We start from the raw sequence: 16,973 nt of genomic DNA on the forward strand, positions 1-16,973 counted from the left end.
AATGTTTTCTCTGTTTGAGTTTCAGTTAAACTACTGTGTAGTTTGCTTGTGATTTTTAGCAGATGTGCACAAAAGCAGTGCATGGAGGAAGGAGGCTGGGAGTACAGATGATGTTTGCTTCTCAAACATGATGTGGAACTCTGAGGAAACTGGCGCTGCCAGCTAAAGGTCATGAGCGTTTTTAACTTCTGCTGCTGGCTTCATACTGCTGTGTAGATATTTGACAGGGATCTTGCTGGCCTTGGTGGTGTTACCTAGTCAGATTAACACAGAAACAAGCTCCACGTGTTTTTTTGCATGTACATTACAGTGTGATTCTTTCCATCAACTGGTCTTAATGTGTATTTTCTCAACCAGCCTGATTTTGTTCTGTTAAATACAGTAGTGGACATTGTTAGTATATGGATACACAATTGAAGGTGTCAGGAAAGCCCTAGGTAATAAATTCATGTTTGCTGTAATTCAGAAAACACAAATTAATCCTGCTGTTTTCACCCAAGAATTACACAGATGGTTAAAAATAGAGGCATGTGCCAATGAATCTGTCTAAATGAAGGGCAAACTCTTCAATGCCCTTTTCACTATGTCCCAGGTGAAATATGTTCTCACACTGCAGCATTTTCAGCTGGCCTGATCTCTTACTTGAAAATCAAGGACTGTCATCCTTGTCAGTCACCTCCACACAGCCAGGATTGCTCAGCAGGATGGCAGCATCCATTGCTACTGCCATTAACTTACTTAGTAGTGGAGGGTTATCCTTTGGGAGAGATGGACCCATGTATTTCATTTTGTGATTGTATTGGAGTCTTGATTTTTACTGATACTAGGAGGATTCTTAGTCCTGGGCTATTGCAGGTGTGAAATAAAGCCTATTTTAAAATGTTCTGCATGCTTGCACAATTGTAGTAACCCACAGACAGCATTTACATCTACAGAAAAACACGTATGTCCTTAATTGCAGGGATGCCCATCCTGGTGGAACAGGACCAGTTCTCTGTCCTGCATCCTCCCTCAGCTGTTGGTGAGAAATCCCCCCATCTGTGACAGTGGGTGACAGGGGACCCTGCACTCTGCAGCACTGTCAGAGCAGCTAAAGAGATCAGAGCCCCTTTGAGGGCATGGCAGCAGAAATGTTGCTGTTTGATCCATTCCCTTTCCCCTGACCTCTGTGTTTACTCAAATCTTTTTTACATTGACATTATCTTGGAGGGACACATCTTCTCCAGTCTTCAACAGTTAAAAAAAGGACAAGAATCCCCAAAGCGAATTGGACATTCAAGCATGCTGAGTCATATTTTGTTATTATGGCTGATTATCCAGCCAGCCATGCAAATAAACTGCAGGGGGAAAAAAGGATGTGTGTGAATAGCTTATCTACGACAGAATGAGGCCTTGGGTCTTTGTGCATAATGACAATAATGACCTAGTAGAAAAGTGTTCCAGTGACTGACATATTTGCAGTCTAAAAAAGATAACAAATTAATGAGAGAGAGATCTGTGTATGTTTATCTTGTCTTTTCTTCTTTCTGAAGGGAAGTTTTACTTTCTCGTTATGTTTCTAGTGCATATTAATGGTACCATACAGAATGATGAAAATGATTGCAGTTAATTGTTTAAATATTCCTTTATTCCTGAAGCATTCGAAACAAATAACTGTCTTGTGAGGAGTTAGTTGAGAAGTGATGTGGGCAAGATAGTGCAAAAGAGAATATTGGATGTAAAGTTAAAAGCGCCTCAGAGAAGAGAAGAGAAAGAAAAGTGTGTGGGGGTGGGTGTTTTAAAAAAGCACAAAACCCAGTTATATTATTAACAATACCAGTTATATTATTAGCAATATACCAGTTATATTATTAGCAATACCAGCATAAGTGGCAGCAATTTTTCTTGAAAAAGACTTGTAAATTTCAATAGTTCAAATCCACCCTTTGTGTAACAGTGATGGAATTACCTTTGGATCAACATCTTCTCTGTTGCATAAGTCTTCTAGTGTTACTTAATGCAAATACTACAAATGAGTATGACTTTGTCCAAAATGCATTTGCTGACCTATATTTATCATCTGTCTTCTTCATAGCAAACAAGAGGAGACATCTGTGGAGAAGGTCTGGTAGCCACAGAAAATATTTTGCATGGTAGTGTCTAAGTGGTGCCATTATAAGCTATTCTCAGCTCAAAGAGCACTTCTTTAGGGCAGCTGAAATACAAATGTATGTTTGGTGTTTGGGCCCCTTTGCGACCATATTATATATTTGTAATGCAGGAAGTAAAACACTGGATGGAAAAGTGCCACTTCAGGACACCTGAGAGTGATTTTGGAAATTGTGAGTAATGAGGGGAGTTTCTCACAACAATGCTCAAGTCTAGCCCTTAATCATACACTTGAAACAAGTGGGCTTAGACCTTACGAAAGGTGTTTACTTATTCAGCTTTAAGGCACAGGCCTTGATCGGATTAGCAGAGTTTGAATAGGAACAGCAGCAAATAGAATCAAATGAGTGTGAACGATGCTGCTGTGCTCTCTATTAGAAAAATATCTGCCAGCTGCCATTGCAGAGTATAATCCTGCAAGGTGCTGACGCCTCCAGTTCCCATTGCCCGAGGGAGCTGAACCAGGGCACTTCAGGCGTGCAGCTCCCATTACCCACCTTGGCTGAACAATGTTTTTTCTCTGAAATCCTTCTTTTCCCTGTTATATAAAGGCTGGTTCTTTTCTGCCTCCTCCTTCTTGAAAGGCTCTTGATGCTTACAGGGACTGAGTGCATTGCTGGTTATTCTCAGCTGCAAGATTACAGAGGATGGCAGCGGTAAGGTCAGTGGGGCATGAACATGGCTCAGCTGGAGAGCAGATGTGAGCAGATCTTTTAAGGAAAGCAGCTGAAATTCTGGGAGCCAAATGAGGATAAGACAAATTGTGAAATCTAAGGCTTTATTTGAATTCCTTTTGATTTAGGTGCACATTATACCTGGAATGCTCCAGAATTAAATACACCAGGGGCGTAAAGAAGTTCCTTATGCTTGAACTTGAACGCAGGAAGCCAAAGATGTAAAATGAGGTCAGTTAGCTCAGCTGCAGTGAATCCTTTGATATTCATTTAATGGATAAGTAGATAAAACTCTAAGTAAGCTTGCATGGGAGACTTTGAATTTTAACTACTAAAGCTCTTTATAATTTTCTCACAGGTCTTTTACATAGACTGGACATTAGGAGGCTTTTCTTTATAGGGAGGATGGTCAAACATTGGAAGAGGCTTCCTGGAGAGACCACTCAGAGAGGTGGTCAATTCCCCAAGCCTGTCAACATTTAGGAGGCATTTGGACAGTGCTTGTAATACCATACTTTAACTTTTGGTCGGCCCTGAAGTGGTCAGGCATGGACTAGATGATCATTCGAAGTCCCTTTTAACTGAAATATTCTGTTCTGTTCCATTCTATTCAGCAGTTTAACAGTACAGACAGCTAGTGCTCTTCCACTTCTGCTGCAATACAACTGCAGGTCTCCTCAACCCGTTTTCTCATCTCTTCTGCCTCTGAACCAGAGATGAGAGACTCTGGGAGATCCATTTTGTTAGTCTTTGGATTTGGGATTTTTATCTGAAATCAAAAAGTTGAAATCTGGATCAGGAGCTGGATTCTTCTCTGGCATAGAAAGACTTTCAATCCGATTCAGACCTATCTGTAATTCTTTTGCCATAGTATTTCCCTTTATTGAATAGCTTCCTTATGTATTAAGTTCCATAAATTCCAGGCTGGTGATATACATGGTAAACAGATTGCAACAGAGAGCAGATTTAATTACTCAGGTCTAGGATTACTGAAGCAGAACATTTTTTCTTCATGTTGTTTGAACAGGGAGAAGAATCTTCCCTTTTTTTATTTATAGGAAGAAGTTTGAGATCAAATGACTCTGAGCTGCCTTTTCATTGGTCAGTCAGCCATCACTAGAGGAAAAAATAATGAACTGGGGTTTTTTTCCCCCTCCTTCATTCGAAAATCAGGTCTTACCAGTGCTGCTTATTTAACAGAGTTCTAAGACTATAGTCTTAGATGCTTCAGGAAGCTTATTTTAGGAGGGAAGACTTGACTCAATGCCAATAGACAGAGCTAATCATCAGGACATCTGGATTCACTTCTTAACTCTGCTGCGTGACCTTGGGTCAATGATTTAGGTCAAGCTTTTCCGAAATGTTTAGTATTTGTAGGTGCTTATGCTGGGTTTCAGTATTACTGAAAATTAGGTTGTAACTGCATTTACTCTTTCAAACTCAGCTTCCCAAAACTGAGACACTTGTAAAAAAGAGACAGAAGTAAAATGTGTGCCCCTGTTTCCTCACTTGTACAGCAAGGATGGATAACTGTGTTTGTAGAGTGTGCTGAGACTTCCTGATGTAAAAGCATCAGAGAGGAGAAAGGATGGCAGCAAGCTGCTTGCAAAGCATCAGAAAAGTAGCCATTGTTCAGTAGAAATCAAAGGATGCTGAACAAGGACCAGACTTTCAAGACCTCCCACATCACCAGCTGAAGGACTCCTCAGACTGTGTGGAGGCCCAAGCAGATCTAAGGAAGTGCAGAAATGACAGAGTGAAGGTTGGCAGCTGTCTACAGACTGTCTGTGCAGCTTCCAGCCTATCCAGCTGCCTTCCCACCTGCTGCCCAATGGGAGCAGAGGAGCAGCTGAATTGCCCTTTCTTGGAAGAGGGATCCAGAGACATAGCACTGATCACGGTCAGGGCAGCATAGATGTAGCAAGCTGTGTGCTTCCAGCAGGCTCTGGTTTGTGTCACATACAGTCTGTGCATGCTGGAGAGGGGCAGACCTGCTGTGCAGGGGTGGAGCAGCTATGCTAAACACCTGGTCAGGTAGTGGAAGAGTCCTGAGAGTATCAGGCTCCTTTCATGAAATGGGCTATGGAGCTGCTACACTCTTCTTACTTTCATGGGTGATAAGTACATCACTTCCACAGGCACATCCTGACTCCAAGATCGACTGTGGTTGCTATCGGGCTTTGGAGTGAGCCATAACATATTTATAGGGTGATAGCCAGGGAGTAATGATTGTAGACAGAAGATGTTCAAGTTTGAAAGAAAATCCTCCAGTCCATAAATAGCTCCCACCATCTGCTGGTCCTGCAACCCGGGAAGAGATGGAATGTGAAGTCAAGTTATATACAGTGTTTTTCCTCTTCTGTAGCAGAGCACTTTGGAAGTGTGGTCCTGGAGCCACCTAGGACCCACTCACTCTTGACCCCTGCTTTTACTGTGCAAGGCAAGCAGCCTTCAGGTCTTAATGTTTATATTTGCAGTATGAGTTCAACCTCCAGCACAAGCAAACACAAAGCACAAGTGCTCATCTTCTCATTTGTGCTGTCCTTGAGCATCTGAAATGCATTTTATATACAAAACAGAGAAAGGCAAAGAAACAAAGCAAAAATGTATTGTTTTAGGAGAAAAAGAGAACAGCTGAAGACATGAATGCTACTATTGCCTCTTTCAATGAACTGGTAGTTGCTGGAGTGTTCTCTTAGTGAGAAGAGTAGATGAGAAGGTATTTAGTTTAATTAGCTGATTTTCTTCGCTATCTAATGATTACATTTATTCTGTGCACAGGGAGAGCATAAGGCACAAAAGCAGGCAGTTTAATGACACGCAGACTTTCTGTAGTTCTCTGCTTAGGATGAGTAATAGAAGAGAAATTACAAGAGGAATTTCAGGGTAACACATCCAAAAAGGCAGCTTTGACGTGTTTGTCCTAGTATCTACATAGTTGCCAAAACAAAATCCAACCCCAAAAAAGGACAGGATGACCTCACTTAATGCCATCAATGCAGCTGATGCAAACTGTGTCCTCTTGGTGGGAGTAACGCACAGCACCTCCCAGGGAGACGCTCCAGCTGGTGATCCCTGGAAACAGAGCAGGAGGTGTCGGGGTGCCCAGCACCCTCTTCGCAGGCAGGAGATAACTCTGCTGACATAGCAGAGTGTTGGCTTCTTTTAAAAATGTTCCTATCTGGTTTGCTCTGGTAGTGTTAAAACTATTCCGAATGAAACCCTGAAATGAGCTGGAATTTCAACACCAGGTTTATGATCGGATGCTGTTCAAATTGCTTAAGCTGCAGAACCAATAGCTTTGGGAGGGATTTTTTAACTTGTTAAGCCTCTATCTTCATTGCCAAAATCTACTGGGTTAACCTTCCCACACCCCCTGCTCCTTTGTGATTTGCCAGAGAAGTGAATATGATAGGAAGTGGCCTGAGGCAGGAGTGAGGGAGCTCTGCTCACCTCCCTCCCCATGCACCCAGCAGGAATGGTTACTTAACTCTCAGCACCAGGAGGTGAGCACTGCAGGAGTCATCCTGAATGTCACCACTGCTTTCCTGGGCAGAAATTGCTCTCAGTATTTTTTTGCAAATTGCTCTGAAGTAAAAGGTGTTTATGTGTCTATGCACTCACCCACACACACGTGCATTTGCACACAGAAGCAGAGCTTTGAGAGCTGGAAATTTTGGAGAACATTCTGTTCAAAAGACTTTTGACCATTTGCTTTCAATATTCCTGTCTTCTCTTTATCTCTGTGTACCTTTCCTGGAAGTAGTGCCATGAAAATACACATCTCAACTGCTGCTGAAGGATTAACTGTGGACAACTGTCTTTGCTCCCATCCTACATGAGGGAAAGCGGTGTTATTATTTGAGGGTTATTTGGCTCTGTGTCTGAGTCAGGTGTGTTAAAAGAATTGTTTATAGGTTGGATATCATAATTTCATACTAGAACACACATTTACCTTTCCTGTAGTAACTGGATGGCCACAAATGTATGCAGGTATTCATCCAAGACTGCAGGGGAAGTATTATTTGCATATGTGTTTTTATCCTACCCTCCTTGTGCCAGGAGAAGTATAGTTTTCTACTGCTTAGGGTGGTGAATCAGCAGTTCTGCATTTTGCCATGCTTTGAGAATTTTAAGGGGCTATTAGACAAATTGGAAGAATTAATTAGATGCATGCTCTTCTTGTTACAGAAACCCCAGAGACATTATAAATAATATTGTACAGTGTTGTCTCTTTACTCTGCAAGGTTCAGTAATTTGCTAGAACAGAACAAACTTGGCCAGCTGTTTTCTCAGGATCTGACAAAAATCCTAGAGAACAAAGTGTTACACTCATCTTTTCTTTTCAAGTGTCTGTTAGTTCTTAATGTTTTTCTGCCATTCTTTTGTTTGAAACACCATATACTGGTTAAAAAAAAAAACAAAACCGACAAAAACCCAACACATCACCATTGTTCCTCCCTGTATCTTTCGTTTCACTTCTGTGCTGAATCGCAGTCTTTTTTTATGGCGTAATTGTTTTGTATAATCCATTTTCTTTGGGCACCTCTTAGCTTCTGTCTGAAGCTGTTACTGTTATAATGAATGTAGTCATAAATCTGTCACAGGTAACAAGCTAAATTTAGAGCTCAATAAGCCAGGGGAGAGTAGGCTGTAGATAAGTGAGTGTGTTGAGATGCAGTAGTTACAATAGTGGCACAAAAAGTCCATTTCTGACAGGTTGACAAAGGGGGAACACAGGACATTTAGTTCCCTCACCGATTGACCACCATCACCCATGCTCCAGTAAACAGAGATGCTGTGTGAAAATATAAGTACAGTCATGGCATGTCTGTGTGTGCTGTGACACCCCAAAAGACTGACGGGATGTGTTAGCTGCCGTGGATGGGTGTGCTGTGCTGGACCACTTCCCTCAACCATCCCATGGTGTGGGTGTAGGGTGGTGTTTCTGTAAAGTTTGGAGCTGCACAACACTACCACTGAACTGAGGGAGATCCCAGTTCCTCAAAAGAGGATCTGAAACTGGGATTGGGAGCTATCAGGCAGGACAGGACCCAGTGCTCCTGAGGCCAGTGTGCCATGAGAGCCAACACCCATCGAATCCCCACCAACACGATCCCTAAGGCAGCGCATCCCTAAACAGAGCTTGACAGTCATGCGTGCCTCAGACCTGGGCAAGCCAAGTTCCCACAGTGAAAGGGCTGAGTGATTGTCAAAACTGAGATCATTGTAACAGTTTTTTCTCTTTTGAGAAGAGGAAAGTGAAGAACGTGGAGAAGAAAAAGCAGTGGAAAGATGAAGGGAGGTGATATAAGAAACAGCAAGATGGAGAGAAACCATATTCAAGGATATCCAGTTCTCTGAATTGCAGTCCAATAGATGTTAAGTAAGGGAGATAAGTGGAAGAAGGGCAAGAAAGAGTGAAGAACAGAAGGCAAGGCATGGCAAAGGAAAGTAGAGGGTGAAATGCAAGCAGAAAAAATTAAGCAAGCAGATCAAATAACGCAGATACGCAACTGCCACACCTGTTTTAGTCTTTGCTTGTCTGCGTGGTGCTTTCACACCGAGCTGTGACAGAGCTGTGGTGAGGCCGTGCCCTGTGGGATTCTCTGGTGGAGGGGAATGTCACAGCTGTGCCGAGCAGCTACTACTGCTATTGCCCGCTCCTGTGGCACCAGGACAAACATTTGTCGGGAGTGTGGGTAAGTTTGTCATTGACACTGCTCAGCGTAAGAGAAATGCCTTTGCAGAGGAGGGCTGTGAGAGCCGCTGCCTTGGCTTTCCTCCGTGCTCTGTGTGGCAGGACAGTGCCCAGCAGTGGTGGCACAGGACCAGGGCCAGGGATTCGATGCTCCTGGGCATCAGCAGAGGTGCTGATCCTTTCTGTGCTAAACAGCCGTAAAGATTCAGCTGCACTGTTTGGTTTCTCAAATGCCATTTGCATAAGCATCTTGTTGTTGAATCAGTAGCAGTTTACTGAAGAGGTTAAATTCTGTCTTTTAAAAACAAAATCAGCTGTTTAGCTGCCAACAACAGTCATGCCCTCCCGTTGCCTCAGGGAGAATGAAACATTGGCATACTGACATATAAATCATATTGCTGGAGAATGCATTAACTCTCTTATTTATGGCTGCATTGTGCCACACAGTGCTGCATCTTGTAATTGAGAGCTCTCTGATGAATTCATTGCATGTAAAATCTGAGGAAATTATTATCACAGCACATTTCCATAATTAAAATATTTCCTACATTATAGATTTGAAAGGTCCCTAACTGCTGTATGTTACTGAAATGCAAAATTCTATGAAAATTTAAATACAAGCAAAACAAAGTTTTTATGCATAGTGAGTGTTTTTCATTTCAGTGAGTTGTTATAGTTGGAAAAAGCAATCCAATCATCTGGGTTCAGGGACCCTTTTTAGTTGACCCATGAAAGCTTTATTCATTGCTGATCATGAAGAGATGGGCAGCATCACACGTAGAATGATCTTTGCCTTGCCATTAGTGACAAAGCCAAATAATTAAAATTAAATCTATAATGAAACATTCATAGGAACTGTTACTTTCAGGACATAATTCTTACTAATGTTATGTTCCATTAAGAGTTATCCTAAGGTAATGTTAATATTTTGATGATTTGCAGCAAGTCAATAAAGAAACATTTTCTTTAGACAAAAGTTTGCAGTTTTAGATAACTCCTGAAGTCAGACAGTTCTGCAAAACAAAGAATTTTTTTTAAATTCCCCCTTCCATTCTCTCTTCAGTAAAAAATGGGCCAGAATATTGCAGATAGCATGGAGTAATGCTTTAACTATTAGCTGTGTGTCTGTGAAGTCCATTTGTCTTGTTAAGGCTGTCATTTGGCTACATTACCCTTTCTGTAACCCTGGAAACAACTTCAAATACTGTGTTATTTGAAAAGTCTAAAACATGACATGCCCTTAAAATGCTATGAAGGTTTTTTGAGACTCCCTGTACAAAGAAAGAAAAAAAATCTTTTCCTTTTACAGAGGGCATTAAACATGATGGGTGTGCATTGCTTTGTGAGAAAGCTGATCCTCACCTGTTGTAGATGGGGTGAGAAATGATGCCAGCAACATGGACTAGTTTCCTCTTTACCTGCCCACAGAGTTCAGGAATCCCTCTGTCTAAGGGAGGGAGAGGATTTTCAGGAGGCAATAAATAAATTTTGATCCCTCTGGTTAATACAGTTAAGGTCAAAGAGATTCTATCTGGAGCTATTTAAAACACTCTTAACCTGCAGACATACTGCTGTCAGTAGTGCTAAGTGCCTTATCTGGCTGAGGAGTGTGTACAACCCTTATGAAACTATTCTTAAGTATTCTGGTTACTATATTTAACTCTGTCTCATAACAAGACAAAAAGCACTTAGCTAAATGTAGTCCTGAAGTGCTTAATCCGATTAAGAATATTCTGTCCTTAGGTGTCTTCTACTAAGACTTTTTCTAGCTCACCATCCTGCTGCATCATGCAAAAAGCTTTTCTTTGTGTTTGGGCCTGTGAATTCTTTTGTGGCCATTTGTTCTGTTAGCGCCTGGAAGTCTGGTGTTGTCCAAAGGCATCGCTCACATCCATTAGGAAGCCTCATCCCCCCACCCCGGCAGCTCACACCAGCCTTCCTGCAGCGGGGTGTGATTGCTGCTGCTGGAGATGGGAGAATCTGGGCTTCATTTCCCAGTTTAGACTCAGTGAGCACTAACTGGAGTGTTGACTCTCTCAGTGACCAAACAACTTCCCTCAACTTGCTGCTATTCAAGCTGGCTGGCAGGCCAACCATGTGAATGAGGCAGAAAACCCACCTGGCTTCCCAGGAGGTTTCAGTTGTTAGACAGCCTGTGGGCAAAGTTTCTACATAAAGCTTTGCCCTCCAAGGTCGGGAAGAATCCTTTTCTTTGGCTGAATTTTTGCATGCTTAAGTCTGGATACAAAGAACGTTCCCTGAAAAATTGTGGTAGGTCTGTTTGTGTATCCACAAGCATTTTTTTCATAATTTAACTCATTGCTTTTAAAAGAGTTTTCTTTATACCTGCGTATCTCTGAATTTGTCACAGGTCACCAAAATTTCTGTAGGGGTCGTTCTTCTAGAGGAGAAACAACTGTATGATTGTGATAGAACAGCCCTGACGGACGAGCAGCAGTGACTGTGATAAGCACCTGAGCTCTGCAGTAGCTAAATAGGGTAACAAATAAGATCACACGCTCCTTTTGAACTGGAAGAAAAGCGTGTAACTTGACTCGTGTATGACCGCTGAGAGAACAGAAGCGGAGCAGATCCACTAAGTTTAAACTTGCTACGCAGGTGTTGTTATCAGTTGCAGCTTCACTGAGGGTGTCAGGAGTTGCGTGATATTTTCCCTGGAAGTTCATATTCCAAACTGAAAATAATCCCTTCATCCCAACTCCATTTTTTACTGGTTCACTTACTACTGAAGCACATCAGATATTTTATATGTTACCCTTATACTTCTGCTGTGTCAGAAGGTTCAAGCCTCTTGCAGTAACTTCCATATTACAGTTTATAGTGACTGTATCACTTTATCTGAGCCAATTTTTTCTTGAGCACATAGACTGACATAATTTCATTTATCGACCGTGAGCGGGAATTTGGCCTGTTTTCTCAAGTTACTCACCTAAACCTCCTCTGCAAGCCCTGTCACCATATCACTGTTCAGGATCTGTGTTGCTCATGGTTTTTAGCTTCAGCCACACAATGCCCCCACCCTGTCCTGGCTGCCCTCTCCAGCGTGCTCGCCTGACGTGTGTCCCTTGTAGCAGTTTTCCAGCCAGCTTCTTGTGTGCCCTTTCCTTTGAGGTGTTTTCATTAGCTGGAGAAATAAACAAGCTCTTGCTAGTCCTTTAGATGATCCGTATGAAAGATATGTTTCTTTGTTCACCACAGTTACAAGTATGCAACCCCTGGTAGTGGCAGCGAGCTTTTTGCAGTGTCCTGAGCTGATGTTGGAACTAATGGTAACAGGAAAAACAACCATGAACCTGGGCTCGGAGTGGGGAGGTCCTTCAGGGTCATTAACAGCTTGTTAAGCTTGGAAGCCCAGCACTTGGCTGTTGTGGGAGGTATTACTGCCAGCCATGGACAGTCTGGTTGTGTTGGTGTCCTTCCTGAGAGTGAAGCTCATCTGAAGCCAAACAAGTTTTGACAGTGATGGTTTCCGAGGGGGCAGTCCTGTGGTGTGGGTATGGCCAAGAGTTCAGGGTGTGCGTTGGTAAGCATTTAAATCCCAAATGAAAAGGAGATTTTGTGTGCCCCATCAGTGGCAAATCCTAATGGGAGGCCTTAGATCAATCCACTGGTGGGTGGTTGGGGCTTGCACTGACTTTCGCTGGTCATGTTTGTCTCAAAGGAGGTTTTGGTTGCACGATTTGATAGATGAGGTACAGATCATACTTTCTGGTTTTCACAGCACACATACCAGGTAAACTGTCATACTTTGGAAGAAGTCCAATCAATCCTTAGTGGCTCCAAGCTAGTAGGGCTATTCCACCACCCTGCTGAGCCACATGGCTTTTTGGACATGAGAGGTCACATTGGCTTTCCCAGGCTGCTCTGTGGCAGCAGTAGTGCCCTCAGAGCCAGGAGCCTGAGAACTTGGTCCAGTTCCCATTACTGGAGGCTTTGCTGAGCTTTCATCAGTCATATTGAGCATGTTTCTAGTTTGTGGTGGTAGACTTTTCTCAGACTGAAGTGATTGCTGCTCTCTAGGCTGTCTTGCCTACAACTATGTTTTAACTGGACTTGCTTTTCATTCCAGGATTAATTTTTCTCCGTCTCTATTTACATGGTGATAAGAAGTGCTAATCCCACTCTGTCAGTCTGGACTGATGAATCTGAGGAATAGAACAGGTAACTTCTAATTTGGCTTGTAGCTTTTGGTGACTCAAGCAGTAAGAACCACTCCCTTCCCATGGAGTGCGTTCATATTTTGGAACAAAAGAATTCATACAGTTTCTTCTGCCCAGGTCGTCTGCAGGGAGGGAGATCCTTGCCCTGGAGCAGGCAAGGAAGGATAAAAATGTGTAGCTTTTACTGTGAGCAGCATCTTTGACGTCCTGTCAGTTGTGGGTGGTTTTATTTTGTGCTACTTTTATAGCCACCAAATTCTTTGAGCTTGGAGTAGTCTCATAACAGAAAAAATCTTTTGGATGTACCTGTTGAAAGATGCCCCTTGGGTGCTGGGCAATGTGGGAGGGTTTTGTAGCGAGAGTGCTCGCTAGAGATGGAGGTAGATTGGTGCTGATGCTGGTTAGGGGTGCAGTTTCCTTTTTGGAGGTGTCTGAGGGAGGTAAAATCCAGCAGAGCTGACCCGGGTGACGCAGCGTGGAGTGACGGCAGCTGTCTCACCTGCACCCGCCTGGCTTCCCATCCCTTGGATTTAGCCCATCTGATTCACAGAAAGCAAGGCACCAGTGAAGAAGTTACCCTTGTGTTGAATTTTCCATCATTTGATGGGGCTCGAGAGTACTGTGTCCTTACTGGGAGTTGTTGCCAACTGTTCTCCTTACCTGTGCCGCAAGAACAGGTAAGACGAAGGCAGCAGCACGCAGTGGCTGTTCTGATGCAGGAGTATATAGAACCCAGGGAACCCAGGTCACATTCCCTTCTTTTCTTTGTTTAGTGCCAGGTGAGGAAATTCTAATTTGAAGTCTTGGGTATGAACCCCAGTACTGGGACACAGCTCTGATGATGTGGGGCAAGTCCACCAGTGCAAGCGGCAGCCATTGGCTGCAGGATGCTTTGGATGAACCTGTCTATCATATCATCTCTTAGATATCCTGATAGTAGCCTGCTGTTGCCTAATACTAATCCTTTAGGGGATTAGCACAGTTTCTTTCTTTCTTCTATGTCCTTCCACTGGGAAAGAAATCTCAGATGTATTTCAAGCAGCGCAGTGCTCAAAATCAACTGGCAGCCTGTGATTTCCCAAAACAGGGCCAGGCGAGGTGCTGCCTGGTACAGGCAGTGTCAAATCGGCTCTCACATTTGCAGGGAAGATGCTGACTGCTGCGCAGAGTTAAGTGCTTCGGCAGGATTCCCTATCCTGGTGCAGAGGGGAGTACAAAGGCAGGCTGAAGGGCTGCTGACTTTCAGCTCTTTCCCTCTAAAGTCATGGTTATTGTAGTTGTATGGGCGTGTAGCAACGGTTTCACTTCTCAAGCCTCAGTAGCTGACTGAGCAAGCAAGGAAGTACATAACAAGAGTGAAGTTTGGGAAAGGGAAGATTGAAACATCCAGGAGGTCTTAAAGTACAAACCAGTAAGCTCCATATTTTGACATTCTTACCAAGATCAGGAAATATGTTTAAGTACTTCTGTCTTTTCCTTCCAGAGCCCTGTGTTGTGTAAACGAACTGATGGATGAAGATGAGAAGGACAGGGCAAAGAGGTATGTCAGGATTCACGCCTGGAGGAGAACTGTAAATGCTGTGTTGTCCAGTGCTTGACAAAGTACTTGACAGTGCTGATGTCAAAGCCCCCATGCAGTTTACGCTGTGTGTATAGAGGACCACAAGCAACATAATGAAGTCACCATTTTCAGGCTTCTCATAGTGTTTGACCACTCCTACCATGAGTTAATCGGCTGAGTGGTCCTTAAATTACATTGTTGTGCCCTCAGGATCTCATCCCATGGCTATTTATTATCTTGATGCAGGACTCCTGACCTGAGATTTTATTGGCATCAAGCAGCATTGCCCAGCTGGGGTAGAGTTCCCCATGAAACTTAGAGAACGGTCCTGCTTTAGCATGGGTATGAGTTAGTTTCCCATCAGAGAAGCATTTGGCTTAGTTCTAATTAGTCATCATACACAAGTGCCAAAACAGAGATGGCTGTGAACATAAATGCTGGATCTGAGAACCTCCAAATGCCAACCTGAATATGAATGGAAATGCTTTCTGCATACCACACTCAGTCTAGATCACAGGAAGTATGTATCATCATGAATACACTCGTAAAGCAAATTAATTCCTCCTGGAAAATGTTGTATGAAAATAGGATTTTCTCAGATATGAGTATTGGAAAGAACATTTTGGAAGAAACTGAATGGATTCGCTTCCTCGTTTATTGTTTTTAATGGAGGGGAAAACCCTAATGAAACATTCTTAAATTGTATTAATGTGAGCTGGAAACTAGTCTGTGGTTCTGCAGTTAGACTCTCAACACAGTGTTCTGCTGGGACAGGGCAGTTCACCTCATCCTGGTTCGAGCTGCAGGTCTTTCATTCTGCTTAGTGGCGTTTATGTTTCTGTCGCTCAGGGCATCACGCAACAAATCTGAAAAGAAGAGGAGAGACCAGTTCAATGTCCTCATTAAAGAACTTTGCACGATGCTGCAGGGCCATGGCCACCCTCTCAAGATGGACAAGTCCACAATACTGCAGAGGACCATTGACTTCCTACAGAAGCAGAAAGGTACTGGAGGGTGCTGGCTCTGCATCTGCCCAGCAGACAGTGTCCACTCAGAAAATGAAAACTCTTTTTCCCAAGCGCCTCAGACCTCCAGAGAGGGCATGAACCTAAGTGAGGGGCAGAATAAGGCACAGAAGTTGGCCTCAGGAAATGGGCTAGAGTGCTGACTAGTTAAATATAGACAGATTTGAAAAGATACTCTTTAATGTAGAGACATCGTTTCCCTCACTGGCCTCCACATCCCTTGGCCTGCTTTGTACACTCTCAAACAGAGCATGAGGGAGGAAAAACTGAGGAACAGCACCCACTACAAAAGCAAGGGGAAAGGGAATTCTAAGCCATGTTCCCAGGTCCCCTGAATTAGGAGATGACTGAGTGCAGCCTTTCCTGCTGCCTGGGCACTCCTGAGAGCCTTACTGAAACAGCTCCAGAGTCACAGACACCCTCTGCTCACAGGAATGCTCTACCACTCTGAAATTAGCCCTCTGACCATAATTTTGGAAGGATATCTTCAGACCACCCAAAATGTCTCAATTTCCCTTTCCCTTTCTTGATTTCTAATGTATTTGTATCGTGATGACATAGAAGATGACTTTTGCATGCAAGAAGGATTTGTGTGAAAAATGATCTGTGGATGATTCCTCTGAAAGCCCTCTTTAAAGAAATCTAGTGTTACTTGAAAAGGAAAAAAAAATCTAAGTAGCATGACTCATGTTGCTTTTTTGATGTTTTCTCTTTAAGAAATCACAGCACAGACAGAAGCCTGTGAGATTAGACAAGACTGGAAGCCTTCATTTCTTAGCAACGAGGAGTTCACCCAGTTGATGTTAGAGGTAAGAAGAAATTAAAGCTGCATAGATTAGTGAGAAGTAATCAGTTCAGTGGAGTAGTTCGGAGACGTACAGTTCTTTTTCACCTGTAGGTCCCAATGCTAATGATTTCTACTCTTGCTGGCACATACAATACAAATCTGACAGAGACCAATGTGCTAAATGTGCTTTGCAGACACAGAATTAAAAATATGATTGCTTCCCCTGAAAGATAAACAGCTTTTCATTTAGGAATGGAGACTGATTTGGCCCAGTTTTGGCCTGGTGAGAGAGGAAAAAGAGAATTTCCCTTCTCAGAAGAGCTACTGGAGCTAGCAGTTTTAGGGAAAACTTGAAAGGACCTGAAAAAGCAGAGCAGCTCTCTTCCTCCCCCATCCCATTAGCCAGGCAGCATCGCCCTGCTGCCTCTGCAGCTGCTTGCTGTGCGCTGCTGTACTTGTGATGTGAGTGCTGTCTCTTGTGCTTGGATTGCCTTTCAGTGCATTCAGGAGAACAGCTCTGATATTCCCACCTCTAAAATGCTTCACTGGTCTAGAAACACCCCACAAGCCTACATTCCTCCTTTCTTCAGGCCGTGACTCTGGGTCTGTGCTCGTGCTCCTCTGGCGAGGACATCTCCTGCCCTGTGTGGGCAGCTGCTGCTCTTTGCCCCACCAAAATAAGGGTGTATGCTGGGCTGAGCTGGGAGGTGCTGCAGTGTCTTAGTTACTCCTTTTCATCGGGATGTCATGACTCACCTCCCTGGAAAAGTCTGTTCATTTTTTCTGGGAATCTCTCTCACCAAACAAGCTAGCTTGTTCCAGCTGAATCAACACAAATTCCCCCCTTAGATGGGAAGTGACGGGGAGAGCGAGCCCTTTAATAACTGCTGGCTTGC

The 16,973-nt window shown here is 43.4% G+C and overlaps 1 protein-coding gene across 9 annotated transcripts in view; it reads left to right on the forward strand.

Moving 5' to 3' along the window:
- Positions 1 to 16,973, forward strand: part of PASD1 (PAS domain containing repressor 1) — a 99,464-nt gene that overhangs the window by 59,887 nt on the left and 22,604 nt on the right. For all 9 annotated transcript variants that reach the window (XM_027716590.2, XM_027716589.2, XM_039381740.1 and 6 more), the window contains exons 2-5: positions 12,614 to 12,705; positions 14,188 to 14,244; positions 15,115 to 15,269; positions 16,008 to 16,099. In XM_027716590.2, the coding sequence (XP_027572391.2) occupies positions 14,213 to 14,244; positions 15,115 to 15,269; positions 16,008 to 16,099 (279 nt within the window). In that variant the 5' untranslated portion in view covers positions 12,614 to 12,705; positions 14,188 to 14,212. The remainder of the gene's footprint in view (positions 1 to 12,613; positions 12,706 to 14,187; positions 14,245 to 15,114; positions 15,270 to 16,007; positions 16,100 to 16,973) is intronic.

Source organism: Pipra filicauda, unplaced genomic scaffold (genome assembly GCF_003945595.2).
Source record: "Pipra filicauda isolate LSUMZ 115617 unplaced genomic scaffold, ASM394559v2 scaffold239_size1682155_pilon, whole genome shotgun sequence".
Taxonomy (NCBI): domain Eukaryota; kingdom Metazoa; phylum Chordata; class Aves; order Passeriformes; family Pipridae; genus Pipra; species Pipra filicauda.